The sequence below is a fragment of the Cuculus canorus genome, chromosome 1 (genome assembly GCF_017976375.1).
Source record: "Cuculus canorus isolate bCucCan1 chromosome 1, bCucCan1.pri, whole genome shotgun sequence".
Lineage (NCBI taxonomy): Eukaryota > Metazoa > Chordata > Aves > Cuculiformes > Cuculidae > Cuculus > Cuculus canorus.
Genome location: NC_071401.1, coordinates 206,019,425 through 206,046,459, shown reverse-complemented (window position 1 = coordinate 206,046,459; position 27,035 = coordinate 206,019,425). Strand labels below are relative to the sequence as shown.

The 27,035-nt window shown below is 40.7% G+C and overlaps 1 protein-coding gene across 4 annotated transcripts in view; it reads left to right on the top strand.

Moving 5' to 3' along the window:
* Window positions 1-27,035, top strand: part of CHCHD3 (coiled-coil-helix-coiled-coil-helix domain containing 3) — a 174,960-nt gene that overhangs the window by 45,655 nt on the left and 102,270 nt on the right. For all 4 annotated transcript variants that reach the window (XM_054088959.1, XM_009563405.2, XM_054088943.1 and 1 more), the window contains exon 4: window positions 7,186-7,330. In XM_054088959.1, the coding sequence (XP_053944934.1) occupies window positions 7,186-7,330 (145 nt within the window). The remainder of the gene's footprint in view (window positions 1-7,185; window positions 7,331-27,035) is intronic.

Genomic DNA, 27,035 nt, shown 5'->3' with positions numbered 1-27,035 from the left:
TCAGATTGCTCAAAACCTCATTCAATGGATTTATTCCTTAATATGCATTAATTTAGGCAAATTTGCTTTTCCTCTGCACTAAATGGCCAAGCTGAACTAAGAAATTGAGGTGATTATATATTGGTCATGGTGCTTGTGATGATCAACCAGAACTGATGAGCCTGTAGCCAGTTTGTTTGGTGACAATATATAGTTCAGTGTCACTGCCATGAGATTCCAGATGTTCTTTGTTCCAGTCAGGGCTAAATCCGTACCACTAACTTGAGGAAATGCTTAATTGAATGAATTTGGGCTCTTCCATAGCTGCAGAGAAAGATGCTTTCATGCTAGAGATGTTTGGTGAGCATTTCAGGCTGCCTTAGATAATGCTCTGAAATGTTTGGTGTGTTCACGCGTAGATTCTCTTATACTTAATCTTTCATGTGGTGTTTTCCTACCTGCTTCAAAAGCTGTACAATAACAAATACCACCTAGAATCTCATATTCACTGCTTTTGTAGGGAAAAAGAGATGAATAAGAAAGGGGAATGTGGGAGCCAAATGTTATTGTGCTGTAATAAGATACTCCCCTTTTGGCTTTTGAGTTGTTCAGCCTAGAGAAGAGAAGGCTTCCGGGAGACCTTAGAGCAGCCTTCCAGTACTTAAATGGACCTATGGGGAAGCCGGGGAGGGGCTCTTTCTCAAGGAGTGTGGGGATAGGACGAGAGGTAATGGTTTTAAGACGAAAAAGGGGAGATTTAGATGAGCTATTAGGAGGACATTTTTTTCCTGTGAGGGTGATGAGGTGCTGGCAGAGGTTGTCCAGTGGCGCTGTGGCTGCTCCATCACTTGAGATGTTCAAAGCCAGGTTCGATAGGGCTTTGAGCAACCTGGTCCAATGGGAGGTGTCCCGCTTATGGGAGGGGTTTGGAACTTGGATGATCTTGAAGGTCCCTTCCAGCCCGAACCACTCCATGATTCTATGAAACATACTTCAGGGAATGCTTGTGACAGATGTTTCACAAACTGAAACATATAAAATTCTATATAAAAAGAAGAAAATGTTGTGAAGGTGGTCAAGCACTGAATCGGGTACCCTAATTGGTTGTGAAGTCTCCATCGATGGAGATATTCAAAACCCCGGTGGACACAGTCCTGGGTGACCCTGCTTGAGCAGGGAGTTTGAACCAGATGATCAGATGAGTTCCCTTCCATCCCAAGGAATTATAGGATTCTGTGAGAGCTGTGAAATGCAATTTCTACTTAATAAACTAAGGGGCAATCATCGGGCGTTTAAAAGATGGGTGAAGAAGTTAGGATGTAGAATTTAAAAGTGCCAGAAGGCTTAAGGGTAATAAAAAGATAAATGACTTAATCGTTGGGTGTTTACTAAAATGCAATAAGTTTAAGTGTCATGGAAGGATAAATTTTCTTCATTCTGTTAACTCAGAGCACTGCAGTCCTAAAAGACGGTGCTGTAGAAAGGCAGGAGTTGTTGCTTTCTGTGTTTGATTTTATGCTCTGAAACAGTTGAGAGAATGAAATACTGTGAAATACTAATCCAAACATTAGTATGCAGAGGTTCTTGTTAATGCTTTATGTGTATTTTCACATAGCGCTATGGAAAAGCGAGAGAACTGCATGCATTATTTCATTAATTTCATTCACTTGGGCCAAGTGGTCAAGAAGGCATCTTGGCTTGTACCAAAAACAGCGTGGCCAGCAGGACCAGGGGAGTGATTGTGCCCGTGGACTCAGCGTTGGTGAGGCTGCATCTCGAATCCTGTGTTCAGTTTTGGGTCCCTCACTACAAGAAGGACACTGAGGGGCTGAAGTGTGTCCAGGGAAGAGAAGCGAAGCTGATGAAGGGTCTGGAGAGGAAGTCTGAGAGGCAGCTGAGGGTAGTGGGATTGTTCAGCCTAGAGAAAAGGAGGCTGAGGGAAGTCCTTGTCCCTGTCTACAATTCTCTGAAAAGAAGTCGTAATGAGCTGGGTGTTGGTCTCTTCTCCCAAGTGACAGGCGATGGGATAAGAGGAAATGGCTTCACCTTGCACGATGGCAGGTTCAGTTTGGACATCAGGAAAAATGTCTTCACCGAAAGGGTTCTCAGGCCCTGGCAAAGGCTGCCCAGGTTGGTGGTGGAGTCCCCATCCCTGGAGGTGTTTAAAAGACAGATATATGAAGTTCTCAGGGATCTGGTTTAGTAGTGGACAGGTATGGTTGGACTTGTGATCTCAAAGGTCTTTTCCATCCAAACGATTCTATGATAGTATGATTAAATCAGCTACTGTAACTAAGTAGCTGTACACTTCTTGAAACAGTATTTCATAATTAATTTAGAAGTATTTTATCCAAACTATCAACTGGAGAAAAATGTATAGCCAGCAGTCTTCTCTGCTGTTTCAGCACTTTTCCGTAAAGTACTTTCTTTCTGTATAAATGATCAGTGTAATGGATAATGTCTTTTGTCTGTTAAATAGACCTTTGTGCTTAAACGTGAGAACCATTGTATTGAGCCTTTAGATTTGTTGTAATTAAAAATGTCATTTTAAGCAATCTGTTTATGTGGAATTCTTGAAGTAGTGGACTGCACTGACAAGTTGTGCTTTCAACTAATAAATTGCAGATTTGCATCTACCTATTTATTTTTTTACTTTTGGCTAGATAGTAATATAATTTATTACTGTAAATTTAGCTGATGTTTGCCTTTATTCAGCAGCAATACATGCTGAATGCCGGTAAAATGAATTTGTAATGTCAAGGAAGAAAACTACTAGAAGTTGATGCAAGCAAATGTTTGAGATCAGCCACGGATCTGTCTTGTGTTTGTTTCATTAAGCTCCTACAAGCCACCCAATTATGGAACTCAAATAAATGAAAATTACTTCAAAATCCTACTTATTTTGTGAAAACTCTGATGAATTTAAATCAGTTGAGATGAGTATTTAGGACTTCTTTTTTTTTTTGTGAGTGAAAGTTGCCTAAATGAAGAAGTCTGAGTGTTTCAGGAAGTTAACTAGTTCTATTTTGTGCTATCGGTACAATGAGATACGTTCCTGATAACATGAATGAGGATTTGAGTAGATAGGAAAGACTTCAAATTATTACTTTAGGATGCTGCTATGAGCAAGACAGTCTTATGTGTTTTTGAAAAATATAAAGCAAGTGCTTTTGTTGCCTAAATCGTGTGAAATTTGATCATGAAATAGATATTTCTTTGCGATGACTTGAGTGTCTTGATCTAGAGGTTCAATATAACTGCTCACATACATGTTGGCAAAGCTGGGTACATAGACATCACCAAGCCTTTGAGCTTATAGACACCGTACGGCAGGATATTGGTTTGGTTTGCGGCTGGCCTCTGCGAAGAAATGAGCGTTTGCTTCTGGAGTTGAGTACTTAAATTGTAGAATTGTTTTGTGACATCAAGTAGGTCTTGATGAAAGGAGGCACATGGTTAAGCCGGTTGAAATGAAGAGCTGATAAACTCTTCGTGTAGAGGAGAGGAGGAGGAAGGCAGAGAAGAGTTGGATATTCAAAGACAAGTTCAAAGAATTGAGAAGGCAAAGCTGTGAAAACTCGAGTATTTCAGAATCAGATCAGAAGAAAAGTCATAGAACAGCACTCCCAGTAAAGGATGCATTAGAAGAGAAGACTCTGGGAAGACCTTATAGCAGCTTTCCAGTACCTGAAGGGGGTACAGGAAAGCTGCGGAGGGTCTCTTTATCAGGGGGTGCAAGAATAGAACAAGGAGGAATGGTTTTAAGCTGAAAGGGGGGAAATTTAGCTATTAGAAAGGATTTTTCTTCCCTGTGGGGGTGGTGAGGCACTGGCACAGGTTACCCAGAGAAGTTGTGGCTGCCCCATCCTTGGAGATGTTCAAGGCCAGGTTGAATGAGGCTTTGAGCAATCTGATCCAGTGGAAGGTGTCCCTGCCCATGGCCGGGGGTTTGGAATGGATGGGCTTTGACATCCCTTTTAATTTGAATGTCTTCTTTATATCTAATCAAACTTTCACCTTTTTCAGCATAAGACCATGACACTGTGCTTTCTGATATAACTTCAGCAGGAATTTTCTGAGTGGTATGATGCAGGTGTTCATGGCCAAGAAGTTATTTAAAACTGGAATGGCTATGAGGTAGTATGGAGATATGTGAAATAATTTTAAATGGGCTGGTTAAGCTCAAAATAGCGAATCTTGCCTTCAGTTTTCTGCTTGTGGGAAATGAGGATTCTGTAGCCATCGCTTCTGTCACTGGTGTGGCCATACCTACAGCTGTGTCATTGTCTGCTAATTCTATGGGATGTCAGAGCTTGAAAAGCTTTTTAACAGCTTGCTGTAGGGTGGGGAGCCATACGACTCACTTGTGTAGACGAGATTCTGGGTCATCGTCTTGGAGCAAGTTTGCAGCAAAGGATAACGTAGAATTTTGGCAAAAGTAGAAAAGACCATCCTGTCCCTCTGTAGTGCACTTGGCAGGGAAGCTGAATGTCACAGCAGTCAGGTTAAACGAATCAAAGGATTTATCTTGACATCAGGAGCCCACTATTTTTACTTCTTAGGAAAACTCACTTTCTTCTTTTTGCAAGTGAAGCTGAGAGGAGACCTTGTGAGGGTTTGTAATTCCAGGGCCACGAATGAGAACACCTGAAGATTAACAGAACTCATATCAAATACGGGAATAATTTGGCAAGAATTAGAATCATAGGATTATAGCATCGTAGTATGGTTTCAGTTGGAAGGGACCATAAATATCATCCAGTTCCAGCCTCCCTGCCATGGGCACCTCCCACAGGACCAGGCTGCTCAAGGCCCCATCCAACCTGGCCTTGAACGCTTCTGGGGATGAGGCATCCACAGCTTCCCTGGGCAGCCTGTGCCAGTGTCTCACTGCTCTCGTCGTGAAGAATTTCTTCCTGATGTCTAATCTAAATCTTGCCCCCTCCAATTTAAAGCCATTCCCCCTCGTCCTTTCAATACACGCCCTTGTAAAAAGTTAAATATAAACATTTTGGAGAGTTTGTGATGTGGAGACCTCTGGCAGCATTTTTCTATGCTTTAATTCTTCTCCTAGTTACGGCAGAGACATTTTTAGGGGAAAACCACTTGTGGGAAGTAAAATCCAGAAAGGATTAGGAAGAAACTTAGTTCAGTCTCAGGAAGTGCTGGATGCTTTCTTTGCTGCCTCTCACAAGAAAAAGCTGCCGAGACTTGTATTTTGACATTTTTTTTTATTTTTAGGCCAAACATGATTTCTCCAATCGAAAAGACAACCAGCATGTTTTGACTGTAGCATTGATTGTGTGAAGGATTTGTTATATCAATGCTGCTGGAATAATTCAGGGGACCTTGGGAAATCACATAATGGAATTTGGTCCATGTCTGCATAATCTGACATTTTTTTGCTCAAGTAATTGAAGATGCTGCTTAATAAACTTTTTATCAAGATTCCCAGTTGATTGCTGCATTTCAGAGGGTTGTGTCTGAGCACAGACGTAATACATCTTGTAATTGTCTTTTTCCTCCTCACCTCACTTAAATGTTTTCCTTGGGGAAGAGTCTAATGTACTGTAATGCTAGTACCTTTTACAAAGTGACCCTCCTCATTATGATTTGTTCTCCGAAGCTCCCTTGACAATGTATAAATGCACTGAGAATATTTAAGCTTCCTCTCCATCACACTTTCAAAAATCTCTGTGTTTCATGTTGCCATTACTATTCTGAGTTCCCTAATGCTGACTTGGTGTTCAGTGTCATAACGTGCGTGCAACAGCTAAGCTTTATTAGCTAAACCGTTTCTATCTATGTATGTTCATGAAAATGAGAAATAGTTTGCTTCTATAGAGTCATAGAATCATAGAATCACCAGGTTAAAAAGGACCCACTGCATCATCGAGTCCAACCATATCAAGTGCTGAGGTGAAGATTTCAAATAGATTTATGGTTTGTGACTTATAAATGTTGAGAATTTTCCAGGACTGGAGTTGCTTTTATTAACTCTGTTGCAACAAGTTTAACAGCAACCTTCATCTCATTTTCTCAACTGGCTGGGAAAGGCTTATTTTGGTTGTTTGGTCTTTTTGCAGCTTGGTAAGTCATAGAATGGTTTGAGTTGGAAGGGACCTTGAAGACCATCCAGTTCCACCTCCTGCCATGGGTAGGGACACCTCCCACTGGACCAGGCTGCTCAAAGCCCCATCCCACCTGGCCTTAAACACCTCCAGGGATGGGGCAGCCACAACTTCTCTGAGCAACCTGTGCCAGTGCCTCACCACCCTCATCGTGAAGAATTTCTTCCTAATTTCTTCCCCCTTCCAATTTAAAGCCATTTCCCCTCATCCTATCACTACAGTCTCTTGTAAAAAGTCCCTTCCCAGCTTTCTTGTAGGCTCCCTTCTAGTACTGGATAGAGGTAAGTTGCTGCAGCGTTTAGGTTTTATGATATGTGTGGAGATAGGAAAACATCCTTCCAGTACCTGAAGGGGGCCTACAGGAAGGCTGGGGAGGGACTGTTCACAAAGACTTGGTGTGATAGGACACATTAGTGGGTATAAACTGGAGAGGGGCAGATTTAGACTAGACACAAAGAGGAACTTCACGATGAGGGATGGTGAGGCACTGGCACAGGTTGCCCAGGGAAGTTGTGGCTGCCCCATCCCTGGAGGTCTTCAAGGCCAGGTTGGATGGGGCCTTGGGCAGCCTCATCGAGTGGGAGATGTCCCTGCCAATGGCAGGTGTTTGGAACTGGATGATCTTTAAGGTCCCTTCCAACCCAAACTATTCTATGATTCTATGATTCCATGATTATCCCATTGGTGGAAAGAACAAGGCTTTTAGCTGAAAGTTAAAAGAGAAGGATTTTCTGGTAAAAGGCTTCCGTAAAAACAGAAGAAAAGCAAGCAACCAACCAACAGAGTTTTCTGCTTAATAGTTAACGATGTATGTTCATAGATCTCTTGAACGAATTGTATTTTGTGTGATTTAATAAATAGTGTTATTAAGACTTATTGAATTAGTGTATTCTGATTTCAACACTTTAATCTAGAATAAACCTCTGGACTTTGTAGTAATTATTTGTGCTCAGATGGTTTTAGGCTGATCACAAATTATTAGATTGACTTCTTTTAAAACAACTGTGCGTGTTTTCCTTTTAAGCTACATTTGCAAAATATGCCTTCAATCTTAATTTCCCTCCACTTTCTGCAGATTGAGACAAGAGCAAATGTATGTACGTGATGAGTTTGGGAAACTGCTAGAACAAGAAAGGATTTCCTCAAATGAGCATTTGACTCGAGCCATTCTTCGAGAGCGAGCTGCGACAGAGGAGGAGCGTCAGAAGGCGCAGCGTTTTGTAAGTTCAGAAGCTTTTATAGAAGCCTTAGATTGTTCAAACAAGTGTGTCTGCAGAGTTGTTTCTGACTCTTGGCAGAAGAGGAAAGCAGATTTCTTTTTATTATTTTTTTTTCTTTATTGCTAATTAGTATGTCCTTTTATATCTTATTTTTGTTAAATATCCCTGTCTTAAGAACAGCTGATTAGATGGAACCCAACCTTTCTTAAAGTTGTAAATACAACTTGTCTTCTGTGTGTGGGTAACATCAAACATCTTTGTTTCAGAGGGTGGAAAAGTAATACGATAGTCAAGGTCTGTTTACTAATTTTGGTTAATGTGTGTTAAGAAGTTAGAGAATACATGAGAACTTTCTTAGAAATTAATCATTTCATGTTTAAAGGAAACCCGTGATATTTCTGGTTAGGAATCTGGCTAACAATAGGAATTAAAAAAGTGTCATTTCACATCTCTCAAGTGCTAGAAAAGAGTGACAAATAGTCAAACTTCTCATGATTGTCTTAAACCTTGGAACCAGCTTAGTGAAAAATTCTGTATCAATGAATCATTAAAGCCGATGTAGAAAAAGTTCCTGGCAAGGAGGTTGTAAAATATAGCTGGCTGTTCTCCTCTGAAAACTCACATTATGTATTTCAGTGCATTTCAAATGTCTGGCGTATTTATAATTTCTTCTTCATAGAGGTTTCTTGCTACGTTGCATCTTTCTTGGCTCCTCTGTGTAATAATAAACATTAGATGTAGCGTTTGGGGACACAGTTCGTGTTAGAGTTGGCAGTGTCAGTTTTCTGGTTGGACTCGATGGTCTTAAAGATCATTTCCAACCTAAACCATTCTGTGATTATACTTGGTGGTATGAATATACCTTCTTAAAATACTTCTATGAGCATTCCTATTAAAATAAATGGGAGGTGTTAAAGTCCAGGTTGGATGGAGCCTTGGGCAGCCTGATCTAGTGGGATGTGTCCCTGCCCATGGCAGGGGTGTTGGAACTAAATAATCTGTAAGGTCCTTTCCAACCCAAACCATTTTATGATTCTGTGATTCTATGATTACTTATGTCAGCTTCGATATAAATGCTTGTTTGGCCCTCTGTATCTGAAATAAAAATAAAAGTTTTCTGAAGTTTATTCATTGGTAATGTTGTAAACCAATCACTTCAGTATACAATAGCGCCATCAGTGCAAGTAAAAATCTAGTACCCATTTTATTTTACCAACTCACAATTTGAAAACAAACACCTGAGTATTAGTATCTTTTGCAGACGTTTCGCAATGTTTTGTCACCTCTAAGTTCATAGATTCATAGAATGGTTTGCGTTGAAAGGGACCTTAAAGACCATCCAGTTCCAATCCTTCTGCCATGGGCAGGGACACCTTCCACTGTATCAGGTTGCTCAAAGCCTCATCCAGCCTGACCTGGTCATGTTATTGCTGAAGAATAATTTGCAGCACAGGAAAGAAATATTTAATATTTTGTTATATTAAAATGTGTTAACAAAGAAAAATGGAGTGGAATTAGGACCACGGATACAGCCTTAATGTTATGCCTTAAACCCTTGGATCCTTAATATTGTGCAGGAGAGATAAGCATTTTGTGGCCTCAGCCTAATGAGGAGCAGAAGATTTATAATGGGGAATATTATTTGCACAATTACCAGGGGGGTTTCATCTTTCACGGACGACTGTAGTTAGCACTGTGCTCTTGAGAAGCACACAATGCCTTTCTCATCAGCCAAATGCTTGAGAGGTTTCTTATTACGGGTATCTAACTGGTTTATTTAGCTATTATGTCAATTTTATTGTTAATTTTTACTTACTCTAGAATATTTAGCACTGCCTACATGAAGCAATTGGGAATTACTGTTAGCTAATTTTGAACTTCGTTAGACTGGGAAGTGGTGTTTCAAGGTGTAGAGTGTTGCTATATATTCGGTTGGAAGAACCACGTAGAAATGGTGCCAGTGAAGTGAAGGAAACACTTTAAAATCTTGCAGGATGTCCCCTCATCTGGAGGGCAGCATGACTTGCTGCCTTTCCTTGGTGATGGCATCGCTGCCTGGCATTTTAGGGCTGATTGCCATGTGGAAGCAGAGGCATACAAGGCATAGATAAGGTCAGAAGAGAAGTGATGTATCTGAGCTCTGCTTATGTATCCAGGAGTAGTCACGGAATCATCATAGAATCATAGAATAGTTTGGGTTGGGAGGGACCTTAAAGACCATCTAGTTCCAACCCCCCTGCCATGGGCAGGGACACGACCTACTAGATCAGGTTACTCAAAGCCCCATCCAACCTGGCCTTGAATATCTCCAGGGATGGGGCATCCACAGCTTCCCTGGGCAACCTGTTCCAGTGCCTCACCACTCTCATGGTGAAGAAGTTCTTTCTTATGCCAAGTCTAAACCTGCTTCTCTCTGGTTTATACCCCTTCCCCCTCATCCCATCACTACAAGCCTTTGTAAACAGTCCCTCCCCAGCTTTCCTGTACCCCCTTTCAGGTACTGGAGGGTCCCTGTAAGGTCTCCTTGGAACCTTCTCTTCTCCAGGCTGAACAACCCCAACTCTCTCAGCCTGTCTTCATATGGGAGGTGCTCCAGCATCTCTGATGGTCTTCGTAGCCCATCTCAGTTGTGATGGTCGTGCTGGTTTGATCCTTGAAATTTCAAGATACCTTAAGGTTCTCTGGTGAAAATAACTGTGTGTTTGCTCTTACTGCAAACATGTCTTTTCCACTATAGTTTGTTCCTTCTTTGAAGTGTGCTGTAAGATAACATAGTAGCAAATAGGCTTTGTGTGTTTGTTTCTGTAAAATGAGTCTAAATAGTAAAACGTTGAGTAATTCTCACCTTCCTTGTAAGCCCTTCTATAAGTAATGTCCTGTATTTTCCTGAAATGGGTGAGTTGTTATTCTCTTGGCTTCATTGCTTGTGCTGTTTATTTTTTCCGTGTATCCAAGCTGAATAATCTCTGTAACACAGTGGGATATATCAGTGTGTATCATTTGTCAGGTAGAATGAGTAATTCCATGTTCTAGTAAACTACTACAGTAGGTTTATATTTTATGTAGCCTGTATTTGATCTGGCCTGTCAGATTCTTTTTGGAGAAAAAAGAACAGTAGCATTATCTGCAAAATTAATTCCTTTGCTACTGCTAAATTGTTTAAGTAGCACGCAGGAAAAAAAAAATTATGGGTAGAAAGGAAGGATTTTATGTTTTCTTTATGAAGGCTGCTAATTCAGCTTTAATAAATAGCCATAAAATTGTTAGATTGAATTAATATTTCCCATTTTAAAACAATTTTAACAGCAGCAGCTGCTTACAGTTTCAGAGAGAAGAAACTTTTAAGGGTTAGCAATCCAAAATTAGGGTTAACTCTTCATACGAACAAAAAAAACTTGATTGGGGATGGAGAATAAGCCCTGTGAGGAGTGGCTGAGGGACTTGGGGTTGTTCAGCTTGGAGAAAGGAGGCTGAGGGGAGACCTTATCACTGTCTACAACTCTCTGAAAGGAAGTTGTAGTGAGGTGAGTGTTGATCTCTTCTCCCAAATGACAGGTGATAGGATGAGAGGAGATTGCCTTAAATTGTGCCAGGACGGGTTCAGATTGGACATCAGGAAAAATGTCTTCACCAAAAGGGTTCTCAGGCCCTGGCAGAGGCTGCCCAGGGAGATGGTGGAGTCCCCATCCCTGGAGGTTTTAAAAAGATGGGTACATGAATTGCTCAGGTATCTGGTTTAGTAGGGGACAGGTATGGTTGGACTTGATGATCTCAAAGGTCTTTTCCAGCCAAATGACTGTATGATTCTGACAAGTAAATGTGTAAAAGCTTTGCAGATACAAAGAACAACAGAAAGTGTAATTTATCTCTAAATGAGTGTTCCACTTCTCAAAAAAAGGTCACTTAAAGGAAGTTAGCAGAGCTCGGGCAGCAAAGTAAGGGAAAGAGAGGTTTCATTCCTTAAAAAACATTTGAAAGAGAATCATAGAATCATAGAATTCATAAGGTTGGAAAAGACCTCTAAGAACATCCACTCCAGCTGTCAGCCGAACAGCACCCTTCCTACTAAATCAAGTCTGAAGTGCCAAATCTATATGGTTTTTGAACCCCTCTAGGGATGGTGGCTCCACCACTGCCCTGGGCAGCTTCTTCCAATGCTTCGCTGCTCCTTCAGTGAAGAAATTTTTCCTGATATCCAATCTAAACTTCCCCTGTTGCAACTTCTGGCCATTTCCTTTTGTCCTATCACTTGTTACTTGGGAGAAGACACCAGTAGAATGAGGAGGTCTGGAACACTTGTTGGGCTAGATGCTAAAAACCCAACTCCACCAAAAACCTTGAAGTGTGGCAAAAAGGATTTTAAGGAACAGTTAACAAAAGGTATAAAAGCTCGAATGCACACACAGACAGTTTTGCATACTCACACCCACCCACCGTGGAAGAGGGATACTACCAAAGACTTCAGATGCAGGAGAAGATCAGGGAGTATGAGCAGCATACAGAAGAGATGAGGCTATAGCAGCAAAACACCCAGCATTATTCTTTTCATGTGTCTCTTCAAAGAGAAGAAAGTTCTTATGGAAATTACCGCACTAAAACTTTGCAGGTGTCTCAAACAAGGCTCAAATGAGGACTGAGATGTGACGTGTCAGTAGAAAATGTTAAGAGAAATGAACAATTTAACCCGTAACAGCTCTTTAAGACTGGATGGTATTCATAAAAGCTCTGAAGGAAACTCGGTGGTGATAGATGAGCGAATGATAGTTGAACTACTTGCATGCTGTGTAAGCTGTTAGGGAGATCTCTGTCAGTACACGTAGACTGGAAAGAGGCTGATGGGTTGTCTACTTCTTCAAAAATGATTTTGTGGGAGAGCCAGAGGCTTACAAATCAGTAATTCAGATGTTTGTACCAACCGTGGTAGAAATTACAATTTAAAGTGGAGTTTCCAGACCTTAACCAAAGCCCTGGAAATCCCTTGTGGAGTCAGTGTGAGGATTTGTTCAACTGTTGATGCTCAGTTCAGCAGAGGTAAATCCAGTGGCTCTTGGTTCCTTCAGTGGGGCCTTCAGATGTCGTTGACTTTGAGAAGCATTTCACACATAGCTTCATTTTTCTTATCATTTAGGTCTCGTCTTTGATAGTGATGCCAGTGAGACTCCGTGTGCCGAAGAGATGGTGAGGTCTTGCATCTCCTCTGCCTTCTCACCCATCTCTGGCTGTGTGGTCTTGCTGCCTCCATTGCAGTGGGGCTGATATTTGATGCTGAAACAAGCTGACCTGGGAGAAGTTAATTCTCCTTTTTTTTTCTTTTTATGTTTTTTCTCTTACTTTCTGACTCATGATACAAACCAGCTTATTTTGAATCATAGAATCATAGAATAGTTTGGGTTGCAAGGCACCTCAAAGATCATCCAGTTGCAAGCCTTCTGCCATGAGCAGGGACATCCCACTAGACCAGGCCGCCCAACGCCCCATCCAACCTGGCCTTGAAGACCTCCAGGGATGGGGCAACCACAACTTTCCTGGGCAACCTGTTCCACTGCCTCACTACTCTCATGGGGAAGAAATCCTTCCTTATATCAAGCCTAAATCTGCCCCTCTCCAGTTTATACCCATTCTCCCTTTATAGCTTGTCTACAAAACTAGCTGAATTGAGGGAATTGCAAACTGTGCATAGAAGCCAAGTTGTTGGGGGAAGAAAAGGGAAACTTCTTGAACTGGCTTTGCCACCAAGAAGACTGGGTTTGTACCTTTAGATTTACTTACAGGCAGTTTTCAGACATGATATTTGCCGAGTGTCTCAGTGTTTTCACTGAAGGACAAAGTGCAGTGTGTGCTTGAGGTTGTACTTGAGAACTGCCTGTAGCAGTGCAGCAGATAAAAATAATTCTTCTTTACGTACCCTTATCATGTATACTTTTTTCTGCCCGTCCTTCTTGAATCATAGAATATACTAGAATCATAGAATTTTTAAGGTTGGAAAAGACCTGCAAGATTATCAAGTCCAATCATCAGCCCAACACCACCATGTGTGCTATACCATGTTCCAAACTGCCATGGCTATATGCTTTTTGAACACTTCCAGGGATGGTAATTCCACCACTTTGGGCAGCCTCTTCCAATGCTTCATCACTCTTTCAGTAAAGAAATTTTTCCCAATATCCACTCTAAACCTCCCCCAGGACAACCTGAGGCCATTTCCTCTTGTACTGTCACTTACTCCTTGGGAGAAGAGACTAACATCTAGCTTGCTACAACCTCCTTTTGGAGAGCTGCCGAGAGTGATGAGGTCTTCCCTCAGGCTCCCCTTCTCCAGACTAAACAGCCCCAGTTCCCCCTGTGCTCCAGACCCTTCTCCAGCTCCGTTGCCTTCCTCTGGTCACACTCCAGCCCCTCAGTATGTTTCTTGTAATGATGGGTGCAAAACTAATCCCAGGATTCAAGGTGCAGCCTCAGCAGTGCCAAGTACAAGGGGATGATCCCTTCCCTACTCCTTCTGGCCACACCATGGCTGATCCAGTCCAGGATGATATTGAACGCCTTGGCCACCTGGGCCACTGCTGGCTCATGTCCAGCCATTGTTGCCTGGCACCCCAAGGTCCATTTCCATCGGGCAGCTTTCCAACCACTCTTCCCTAAGCCTGCAGCATTGCTTGGGGTTGTTGTGACTGAAGTGCAGGACCCAGCACTTGGTCTTGTTAAACCTCAGAAGGAGATCAAAGGAGGACTTCAAAGTAAATTAAGTCTTTTATTTCAGTCTAACTGTAAAGAATTCCAGTATGAGTGTAGTCCTGTTTAGCAAAGACTGGTGCAGTTGAAGGCCCTGTACTTCCAGCTGCTCTGAGGACACTTGTTGACTAGGTGTCACTCACACAGACAATAGACCAATCCTGCTTTGCAGTATTTGTTACTGGGAAACTTTGCTGCACATCTAAAAATTGTGGATAGTTGAGTTGGACATCGTCTTGTTGAGTGGCTTTAAATGTGGTAGCTTTGCCGTAAATAGCTTATTGACGTTCCATCACTGGAGTCGTTATGTGAGTCAGGGTGAGACATAGAGAATATGGAGTAAAAAAATCAATAGTTATCCAAAGTGCAGAGGACCTGTTGTATTTCCATCTCCTTATAATGAGCTGGAGTTTACTGTTAACATACTTGCTTCACTGTCTGGACTGAAACGAGCTGTCATTAAGGCCCTGTATGTTAGAAAATGGTTTTATTGAGCTGCCAATGACATTAAAGTCTCATTTCCCTTTGAAGAGGCACAGAAATATTGTTCTGTTCATTTGCTGTGACCATAACATTAAAATTTGATTATTTCTATCATTAGAAATGTGTATCCATACTAATACAATTATATTTATTTCCCCATGTAGTGTTCCAGGCTTTCATTGAAGTACCTGTTAGGGAATGAAATTTGTGTTTGAGGAGGTATTTTTTTGTTTTGTAAATTGTTTTCCACACAAGGAGGCCTATTAATAAATTCTGCCTTCGAAAAAATCAATTTAATAGAAGTATTCTTATATTAAAAAGCATTTTTTGTACCCTAGGTGGATGTGGTCATTAGATTATTGGCTATTTTTTCCTAGCAAAATCGTATTTGCGATATATAATTCTTCTTTTACTTTTCCAAGCCATGAAATCAATAGACAAAATACATTCCTCGATGTATTGGAGCTGAACCGTGTTGAGTAATGTGAGGAGCAAATTTGACCTATTGTCATAATTGAATATGTATTGTTAAAACAGAGCTTTTCACTCTTTTGTGTCTCAACTGTTTAGATGTTTTCCCCATCATCCGTGGGTGGCTGGTCCAAGTCACTACGTACATGTGCTATGTGGTGACCTTTGCTTTACTGTTGCATTTATTTTTCCTGTCCACAATTCATTAGCTTTGTCAAGAGGAGGTCCCCTATTTTCCATAAGCAGATTATATCCTGACCCTTCCTGCTCTTTCCAAGCAGGCCTGCGCTAACCATATTTTAGGGATGACTTCACTAGAAAACACCAGGGGGGAGAATTACTAAATGAGTTAAGGCATTAGTTCTCAAGAGAGAAGAAGTCTGTTTACAAACCTGCAGTATTTATTACATACCTCATTTAGCTCATTCATCATTTTAATAGAAAAATGAATCTTTTTAGATGATTCTGAAATAATTTGAGGTAAACTACATAGCCTGAGGCGAAACATGATTGTTTACCATAGGGAGGGCCAAGCTGTTTCTGAAAAGTATGATATGATTGGTGACTATAATTTACAATTTGTGATAGTAAAAATATTAAAGGCTCATATTTGAAATAAGATTGGAAACCACATGGTACGAAATTAAATCTAGTGATAGTTGTTTTGTCTCTTGTTCTTCAGTTTTATAATTCAGAAAGTAGAAATTTCTCTTGAGATCTTCTTGAAAGTAGAGATGTTTTGAGATTTACTCTTGAGGTTTTGCTCGGGTTTATGTACATGGTTCCTCTTCACCATCTGCTGTTGTTCTTCTGCTTTAGAAATAGCTGTTTTGTTGCAGCAAATAGACTTTTTGCTTTATAGGTTTTCTGATATGGGCGAATGTCACCTGGTTTTGGTTTGCTTCTGTTGTAGAAGACAGGGCTTGATTGGATATTATAAAAAATATCTTTATGGAAAGAGTGATAAAGCATTGGAAGAGGCTGCCCAGGGCAGTGTTGGAGTTCCCATCCCTGGAGGGGTTCAAAAAACATGTCACTGTGGCACTTTGGGACATGGTTTAGTAGACACAGTGGTATTTGGCTGATGGTTGGACTTGATGAGCTTGTTGGTCTTTTCCAATGTTAATGATTCTATTATTGTAGGGTAAAAGACAAGAATGCAGGAAGAAGTTATTTTTGAATATTGAGGATGTGATCTATCTTTTCTTTGACTGGTTTTGTTTTGAAGGAGAGGGGTTTTTTTGCTTTTTAGAGAAGGGGGTGGAATATAATGAAGAAGTCATTTACATTTTGAAAACATTAAGCTCCATTGCACTGTAGGTGCTCATCTTCGTTTGAATAAACTTAATATCATGGATATGGCTTATGTCTCTCCTGGCACACATTTCTTCTCTCGCTCATTCTGTCCTTCTCTTTCTGGCATTTCTACTCCGGCAGTGAGGTGCTTGGGATAGGAATCTGGCTTTCTGCCTGTTCTAGGATGTTAGATAGATGAAGTGAAGCTCTACTGTATGAAAAAGAAGCTGTTGCTATGCACAGAGAGATCAATATTTTTTTTTTCTTCTCCAATGCAGCAATGCAAGAAATGTGACTTTCTATCAAATATTTGCAAATCATAAATGGTTTTCTTATCTGGACAAATAGATGTGCCTTGAAGAAATGGTGAAGACCCATTTGCAAGTCTAAAATTACTTTATTAATAAAAGGGAACATTTCCCCCCTTCCTTGTTACAGTTAAACAGTAAAAATAATTTAACTTTTCGTGCTGCAGGTTGTAATCCCAGTACGATCTCTGTCGTGAGAACTGTTGAGCAAATGTTTTATTTCATCTATCAGATTCCCTTAAGTGCCTACGAACTAGAATAAGTTGATCACCTGCGTGTCTTCCGTCCCTTTAAAAAATCCATTGTGTCATTTCAAATATTTGTTTTGATGGAACAATACCAATAATTTTCTCCTTCCTTCAGGTTTTCACTTGGCAACATGTTACAGAACTTTGTTTGTATTATTTGATATGTTATGGCGAGTTGTGTTTTTTGATCTGTGTCAAAGTTTGATAGATAGAGAAACTACAGGGAAATCAGAAAATTTTGAAGGCATGTAAGACATGTACCTTACCTCTGCTAGGAGGACTGACTGAGAGAGTTTGCGATATTCATCTTGGAGAAGAGAAGGCTCCAAGGAGACAAGCAGACCTTAGAGCAGCTTCCAGTAAGGGGCTACAGGAAAGCTGGGGAGGGACAATTTACAAAGGCCTGGAGTGATACGATGAGGGAAAAGGCTTTAAATTGGAAGGGGGAAGATACAGATTAGACATCAGGAGGAAATTTTTCTGGATTACAGTAATGGCCCAGGTTGCCCAGGGAAATCATAGATGACCCCTCCCAGGAGATGTTCAAGGCAAGGTTGGATGGGGCTGTGAGCAAACTGATCTAATGGGAGGTGTCCCTGCCCACGACAAGGGGGTTTGGAACTGGATGATCTTTAAAGTCCCTTCCAACTCAATCCATTGTGTTATTCTACGTATATCGAACACTTATTCTCTTTAAATATTGCTTTTTGAATGGTGAGAGAAATGTATTTTGGTAGTCAAACTGCATTTAAAAGCATGCTGTTTTTTTAATTCTTATATAGCAAATCCCAAGATATTTGACAGAAGCAAAATTAATCACTGTGTTATCTCCGCATCCAGATGAAGATCTAGTGCTTTACAAAGTCTGCTGCTCCATCAATTTGTTCTTTTGGTTGAATTCAAATTGAGTTCATTTTTATAGATTCACTGCATAATACTCTACTCTCTCCTCCCTCATTCATTAACCAATTTGTTCTTGCGACTCCCTTTTTATTGAATGACTAACAAAATTGCCATGCTATCTTTTCAAATGAATATCATCATTCCTTGTCACGCATGGGCAAAAAGTAAGCATATTAATCATTTTTACATATAGCATCCCTTCTTTCAGGGGGAAGACCCATTTCTGCCCTCAAGATATCTTGAAAAGAATGTTTTAACTAACATTTTCTGGAAGCTTTGAGCACAATGCTTTATATAAATATTCCTATCCAGACTCTTTTTTGATCGCTTCTGGGCCTTTAGAGCATGTCCACCCTGCTCATGACATAACAAAAGTCAAATGAAAGAGTTGTCAAGACCTGTTCCTGTATATGCCATGGTTCAAATACGTGCAATGAATTAAAACATATTCAGGGCAATATTGGATAAGCAACCTGAGCCAGTGGGAGGTGTCCCTGCCCATGGCAGAGAGGTTGGAACTAGGTGATTTTTAAGGTCCTTTCCAACCCAAACCATTCTATGATTGTGTGTGCATTCAACAGAAGTCTTGAAATATAGTACAGACAGTCTCCTCCATTTCAACAAAACAAATTTCTGGGTTTTGAGACTCTCATTCTGATGTTAATTTCATGTTTGTCTACTTTCGTAGAATCACAGTATCATAAAGTGGTTTGGATTGGAAGGGACCATGAAGGTCATCCAGTCCAACCCTCCTGCAGGGAGCAGAGACCTCTCGAACGGGATCAGGTTGCTCAGAGCACCATCCAATCTGACCTTTAATGTTTCCAGGCATCTGCTGCCTATCTGGGCAACCTGTGCCAGTGCCTCACCAACCTCATTGTTAAAAATTTCTTCCTAATATCTAGTCTCACTTTTCCTCTTTTAGTTTAAAATCATTACTCCTTACCCTGTTGCTACAGGCTCTGCTAAAAAATTTCCCCCCATCCTTCTTAGAAGCTCCCTTTAAGTATTGAAGGCTGCAATAATTGGTGTCTTCTCCAGGCTGAACAACCCTAACTCTCTCAGCCTCTCTTAATGGAGGAGGTGTTCCAGGCCTTTCATCATTTTAGCAGCCTCCTCTGAACCTGCTCAAACAGGTTCATGTGAAGACCCTTGTTCAGATTAGTTTAATTTTGGTTAGGCAAATGTTCCCTTGTCTCTCCTTTAGAGTACTCAAGTTATTTTCCCTCCTTTGGGCTGAATTAAAAGACTAAAAAGAAAGAATGGTTTGGGGAACAAAAGGGATGGAAATTAGGAGCAATTTGTTTTATTAATCACCAGCTGAATAATTAATGAAAATCCTTATTTCATGGTAGCTGTAACTTCTCTGAGGACTCTTCACTGCATAACGCGAGTGTTTTGTTTAGGAACACCAGCTGAAAGAGGAGCACCAAGTTATTGAAAGAGGCAGTTTGGAAAGATCTAACCACCTATGTATATATAAATAACTATTTATTAAAAAGTCACTGTATTGATTAGTGATCTTGATAACATTAGTTTATGACATTAACTTTACATGCTGTTGTTGTATTTGCTATTATCAGAGGATTTGTTGTGAGTAGCGGTAAGCTGACAGAGTGGTGCATATGTTTATAATGTTCCTTGTGGCCTAATTTGATAGCTTTATTTTGTAGACATCCCTCTTATTTTTTTATAACTAAGTGTGATATGGGCTTCTTACATCTCAGAAATCCTAGAATAATGGAAAATTTCTTTCTCTCTGGGTGATACAGAATCATGACAGTATAGAATTATAGAATCGTTACGGTTGGAAAAGACCTCTGAGGTCATCCAGTGCAACCATCAACCCAACAATATGTTGTGTCTCTGTCTTCCAGGCAGCTTTGTGGTGACATTATTTCTTGGGAATGGGAGGACTGGAGGGAGAAAAGGAAAGAAGCTGGAATTTCTGTGTAGCTAAGCAGATGAATAGATTGTGTCCAACCAACTCTTATATTCACAGCTACGTCCAACGTTAGGTTCTAAACTTTAGCATAATTAAGGGTGAGACATGGGTAGGTAAATAGTTAATTACTTGTACATCACCTCACTTAGGAGGAGGTGATTTCCTTGGTATTCTTTGAGAACTGAAGATTGGTGGTGGATATCCATTTTCATCTTTGATCTGTTACTTAAAGCTCTTTTGCATTCAGGAGGCTCATTGCCACCTAATTTTACATCTCCTTCCCATTTAGAAAATTATCTTCTTGACTGTAAGAAGAAAAGCTTTTTCTTTTTTTGTTGTTTTCACTGAGTGCTTGTTTTGTAGTACCCTTAATTAGGGAATGGACCCTGTGCCAAGTTCCTCTATCCTGAGTGCTGTAAAGCATGAAAATGACCTTCCAGCCTTAGTACTAAGGTAATGTTAACCGTGTTTTTCTTTATGCGTTTCTGAAAGCTTTGGTCTGGTGCTGTTTGTATGAGAGAGAAAATATACATTAGGGAAGCTCTGTTAAATATCCTCAAACAAACAGAAAAGCACTTTGATTTTAATGTTGGTCAGGCCAAAGTGAGTGAAAGAATCATCTACATTGTCAGCATTTGCAACAATGATGTCATATTCTTCTTTAACCAAAATAGAAACATAAGTGATGCCTGAGACGTTTTTATTTGGTTTATGTTTTTAATACTTTTTCTGCTCTTTGTGCACTTTACATCTTCTCAATTTATTAGAGTAAAATTGGATCACTTGGGTTTCTGCTGTGAGTTATTGAAGTAGTGGAACTTCACTGTCTCCATAAGAGAACTAAATTATGACTGTGAAATACTGTTGCGTGCCTTCTCCCCTCCCCTGAGTTCAAATGCAGTTTTTAAGTTCAAAAAGATCCTTTGCCTCTCTTTTCCTGTCCGTTCTCAGTCTTAGTTACCCTGTTTGGTTAGCAAAGAGCCCACAAAGAGATAACAGATAGTGAAAAAGGTCTTCTTCAGGAAGGAATAAATTAATGTTAGAGTCACAGAATCAGGAAGGTTGGAATAGACCTCTAAGATCAAGTCCAACCGTCAGCCCAGCACCACCAAGCCTATTAAGCCATGTCCCAAAGTGCCATATCTACATGATTTTGAGCACCTCCAGGGATGATAATTCCACCACTTTCCTGGGCAGCACCTTCAATGCTTCACCACTCTTTCATACAGAAATTTTTCCTAATATCCAATTGAAACCTCCCCTGGCGCAACTTGAGGCCATTTCCTCTCATCCTATCACTTGTTACTTGTGAGAAGAAACCCACATATTCCTCTTTTCAGGAAGCTGCAGAGAGTGATGAGGTCTCCCCTCAGCCTCCTCTTCTCCAGACTAAAGACCCCCAGTTCCCTCAGCTGCTCCCCATAACCCTTGGACTCCAGACCCTTCCCCAGCTCCATTGCCCTTCTCTGAACGTGCTCCAGCCCCTCAATGTTCTTCTCGTAGTGAAAAGCCCCAAACCTGAACCCAGGATTTGAGGTGTGGCCTCAGCAGTGCCAAATACGGGGGGACAATCTCTTCCCTACTCCTGCTAGCCACACTGCTTTTGATCCAATCCAGAATGCTCTTGGCCTTCTTGGCCACCTGAGCACACGTCCAGCTCTTCAAGGAGTTGGTCAGTAGAACCTCCTAGGAAACTGCCCTCAAGGTCAAGGAAGTAGAACTGAGCTAACACATCTTTAAGGATGCTTTCATATAGCACAGGAACTTTCAGTCCCCAGATGTAAGAAATAAGGAATAGGAGGCAAGAAACCGGAGGCGTTTTTCAATATTCAGTTTTGGGAAGACATGACAAAAGAAGATGATCACACTTGCTTGTCATCTTACTTCTCTGTTAATATGGTTGATACAATTTAGTTGTGAGTTTGGAAGATCCACCATTCTGTTAGCATGGTAGGATACTGCATTCTTTTTTTTGTCTATGGTTGAATTCAAATCATGTCTGTAAAGAAATAAATAAATAAAAATTCATTACTTCTCATTTTCCTAATTATCATGCAGATAAACAGTGGGGATTGTGACATTAGGATAAGTAAGTGGCTTATGATTTTGCTTCGGAAGGAGAAGCTCTTGCTGTTCCTCCTTTTCCCCCCTTGGGCTATGCAGCAGTAATAAATGAGCAAGTCCAGAGTACTTTATGATAGATAGTTAATGGTGCTGTGCCTGAGTCAACAGGCTTGTTGCCGCAGCAGCTGTCACAATTCATAGTCATTAGCATACCTTTAATGGTTGCATTTCAAAATAATTTCCACTAGGGCATTTAGCACGCATAAAGGAAAAACATCCATGACATTGAAAAAGGAGTTTTAGGTGCAGGTGAATGTTTTTGGTGAAGTGCGACATTAGCATATGTATGAAGGATGTAAAAGTGAATTGGAAATTAGTAAAGTAAATTTGGAGGTAGAATCATAGGATGGAATAGAATCGTTTGGTTGGGAAAGACCTCTGAGATCATCAAGTCCAACCATACCTGTCTACCACTAAATCATATCCCTGAGCACCTCATCTACCTGTCTTTTAAGTAGCTCCAGAGATGATGACTAAACCACATCCCTGGGCAGCCTCTGCCAGTGCTTGATAACCCTTTTGGTGAAGAAATTCTTCCTGATGTCTAAACTGAATCTCCCCTGGTACAACACAGATTGACTTTCAAAGTCCATTAGTGACCAATTGTCTGTCTTTAAGCCTGTGAATAACCCAACCAAGAAGCCTTCTGCACTTTTTTGTTGGATGGTTCTTGCATTTAGAGACAGAAAGACTGCTCTGTCATCTTCATAGAATCATAAAATTGTTAAGGTTGGAAAAGACCTATAAGGTCATCAAGTCCAACTATCGAGCCAATACCAACATTCCAACTAAACCATGTCCCAAAGCGCCGCATCTTTTGAACACCTTCAGGGATGGTACCTCCACCACTGCCCTGAACAGCCAACTCCAATGTTTCACCACTTTTCCAGCAAAGAAATTTTTCCTGATATCCAATCCAAACCTCCTCTGGTGCAACTTGAGGCCATTTCCTCTTATCCTGTTACTTGTTCTCAGAGGGAAGAGAATTACTCTATGCAACAGTGCTAGCAGAGTTATTTCTAGTGTGGAATGCAACCAAAGGGCTACCAAGTAGTCAAGTCCTGACAGCAGCCTCCCAGTGATGGTTAATGTTTGCGCTGTTTTGGTGCAAGAGGAGAAATCTTCTGTAGAATATCTATCAAGTTTTCTTTTAATGCTTCTAAAGGTAGGTAGGAAGGATGTTGGAAGGAATGCTAATGAGTGGCTGTTGTTTCTGTCTTAGTAATGGAGGATCTTCTAAGAGTACTCGGATAAGAAGGTCAGTTAGATCTTTGTTTTACATTGTAGTAACTCATGTAATATTTTAATTTCCATTCTCACTTTCATCTGCTGGTCTGAAGCCTGAGGAAAAAAACCCTCTGTAGTTATTTCTTCTCAAAGTAATTACGTTGGAAGAAGATACTGAACTTGAGAAAAGCATTCTTTGAACACGCTACCTGCAAGTGAGGTATCATGCAGCAGGAAAATAGTGCCTGTCATCTTCTCTTGCTGTTCAGCATGTCTTAAAAATGGATTTGAATTTTTTATATGAGTTGACTTGACCTTAAGGAAAAGAAGGGGGTGTTAAGGCAGGCCTTCATTTACTTTAGGAAAACTTTCTTGCTAGTCTACATTGTTTTCCACTGCTGTCAGTTTTATTCCCATATTCCTGTTTGTTCTGGGGGCTCATGGAAAAATTAAGCTGTCCTTTCTAGAAGAGTAATTTTGTCTTCCTGCAATAGACCGGTAGAAAACTGGTGGTCAAAATCCATTAAGTATGAATGCAGGTAAGTCGTTGTAGCAAGAAAAAAGGGTGACTGCGTAATTAGTGAGCCATTATGGCAGGAGTGTGTGTTAGTCTTAAAGTGAGAGTGAGGTTACAACTCTTGAAGCATCTTTCAAAATCTGCTAAATGTTTGATGTCCTGGTGAGTTCTGCTATTAGGGGAGCAGATCCATGTAGGCTTGAAGAGTAAGAGATCGTAGAATCATAGCATCATTAAGGTTGGAAAAGATTATCAAGTCCAACCGTTGGCCCAACACCACCGTGCCTATTAAACCATGTCCCAAAGTGCCACGGCTACACATGTTCTGAACCCCACCAGGGGTGGTGACTCCATCACCTCCCTGGGAAGCCTGGTCAAGTGCTTGACAACTTCCAGTAAAGATTTTTTTCCTAATATCCACTCTAAACCTCCCCCAAAACAACTTGAGACTATTTCCTCTTATCACTTGTTACTTGAGAGAAGAGCCCAGCACCCACCTCACTACAGCCTCCTTTCAGGAAGCTGCAGAGTGTGATGAGGTCTCCCCTCAGCCTCCTCTTCTCCAGACTAAACAGCCCCGGTTCTCTCAGCTGCTCCCCATAAGCCCTATGCTCCAGACCCTTCCCCACCTCTGTCGCCCTTCTCTGGACGCAGTCCAACCCCTCAATGTCTTTCTTGTAGTGAAAGGGCCCAAACTTGAACCCAGGATTCGAGGTGTGGTCTCAGCAGTGCCAAGTACAGAGGGACAATCCCTTCCCTACTCCTGCTGGCCACGCTGTTTTTGATCCAATCCAGGATGTTCTTGGCCATCTTGGCCACCTGAGCACACAGCTGATTCGTGTTCAGCCACTATTGACCAATACCCACACGGTGTTTTTCCACCAGGCAGTTTTCCATCCGCTTTTCCCCAAGCCTATAACATTGCATGGGATATGTTATATGCTCTTCTGGAAGATGAACATGAAGTATGCTGCTGAGACTGGAATGCGTGACAGTACAGATTGATAGTCTGGTAAAGCTGATCAACATTGCCATTAATGTTTTAATGGACAAACCATGTTCTGAATGAAACTTTGGTGCCTTTTATGAGCAGTGGCTAAATAGTCGTTAGAGTGCATATTATGTATATCTGGTTTGTCATTATTACTCAGTATGAAGATTTCTGGTTGCTGTGTGCTCAGCTATTTGATAACTTCTGACTGATTGGGTTTTGCAGCATGTTATTGTGTGGCCGACAGCACTTTTAGCTGCTCTAATGTGTAAATCTGTCAGTTTGTTAGGGGTATTAAGATTATAAAATCTCTTAGAGGTGGGTTGTGTTGCTTTTGGAGAGAGGAAAAGAAAAAAGAAATTCCATAGGTATTGAGAAGAATCAAGTTCTACTGATTTTCAGTTGGCTACTCAGACCTGGTGAACTCATTTAATTGTGCTAGTCTTGATTTCTCTACTCTAAACGCAGTTTGTAAGGGTGTGATAGGGAGCATTAACTTATCTGAAAACACTATACATTCTTTTTTTTGTTCAGTATTTTGTTTGGGTTGATATGATCCATTTTACAGTCCTGTAGCATCCGTTGGAGGTGGAATATAACAGAAAAAGCTGTAAATAATTATCTATTCAGAGACTGCTGACAATCTGGTGCTCAGCAAAGTGTAAAGGTGATAAATATGTTAGATGTAAAGATTGCATAAACACAATTTGGAGCTGAAGTTCAACAGATAAGAAATATCTGATAAAATAAATTCTGAAATTGTGGGGGGTTTTGTGTTGTTTTGATGTAGCTTACTTGACTGCAGTTATATTTATTTTGAAAACACAAATCCTCCTTCTCTTCATCTTTCCAAAGATGTGACAAGGTAATCACAGATCTCCACTCATTCACACATTCCCTGGGGCTGGATCGTGTTCTGCACGATTATGGAGTGAGTGTTTGTGGCCACAGAGGGAGATGAAAGTTGATCTTAGCGCACCTTTCCACAAGGGTGACTTCAATGATCCAGGTCATATGCAGGTTTGAAACAGGGATTTTCCTAAGTTTCTGGAGGAAGTGGCAGCACTCCTGTGTTTTACTTGAATTTTACAGTTCTCTGTAAGATGCTGTGATAGGATTTTAAGAAAATAATGAATAGGTGGTATAAGTAATTCCTTTAAGTTAGAGTTTATGGCGAACAATTTGTAAAATTATTGCATCTGTCATAATTCTAAATGGGAAAAGTACAGCAAGTGTGGAGCTGGCAACGAAAAAAATCAGAACTTGTACTACTAGTAAGGAGAAAAAACCTATTTTATACTCCATTAAACTGTTACACATCATAAATAATTTATGCTCAGCTTGCTCTGTTCTGTAGCAAAGAAGATAAACTAGACATTTTAGCAGCATTTTAATGAATATAATAGTTTTCCTGACTTTCTCTGTAACGGAAACCCGGTTCCTCCAGTATTCCCCTGATCCTTTTATGTGTGTTACTGGGTTAGATTATAGGAGTACATTTAAAAGCGAGTTGTTGAGTCTTACTCTATGAATTACACAGACATCTAGGAATAGATGGAAAATATAGAATCATAGAATGGTTTGAGTAGAAAAGAACCTTGAAGCTCATTGGATTCCAACCCCCCTTCCATGGGGCTGCCTCATCCAGCCTGGCCTTGAACACCTTCAGAGATGGGGTGACCACAACTTTTCTGGGCAACCTGTGCCAGTGCCTCATCACCCTCACAGGAAAAAAACAAATTCCTAAATCTGATCTAAATCTCACTTCTTTCAGCTTAAAACTGTTCCGCCTCGTCCTATCCCTGCACTCCCTGATAAACACCTCCCACTGGTTCTAGATGGCTCAAAGCCCCATCCAACCTGGCCTTGAACGCCTCCAGGGATGGGGCAGCCACCACTTCTCTGGGTGTATGTAGTTCATGTATGTAGTTTTGTTCATGTTACTTACCATAATAAGTTAATATTATTTATTTCTGGAATATTTGGCACTGGCACGGGTTGCTCAGGGAAGTTGTGGCTGTCCCATCCCTGGAGGTGTTCAAGGCCAGGTTGGCTGGGGCCTTGGGCAGCCTGATCCAGTGGGAGGTGTCCCTGCCCATGGCAGGGGGGTTGGAACTGGATGATCTTTAAGGTCCCTTCCAACCCAAACTATTTTATGATTCTGTGATTCTATGGTTCTATGATTTCTGTTGTCACCTCATGTAATATTACAAGGATGTCTCTGTTCCTAGACTGGAATATTCCTAAGTTTTCTAGTTTATACTAAACTCTCAGATTAGTGTATTCATTTTCTTAGTAAAACTTATAGAGAGGTTTTTTTGACTAATGAATGCTTTATGATTTTAAATATGTTCTTTGCTCTTTCAGTGAAAGTTTCTTTTTCTTTAATTTTTAAAAAAAACCAAACAAACAACAAAATAGCATTGAAAAAAATTGAAATTGCTTGGAGATTAAAAAAAA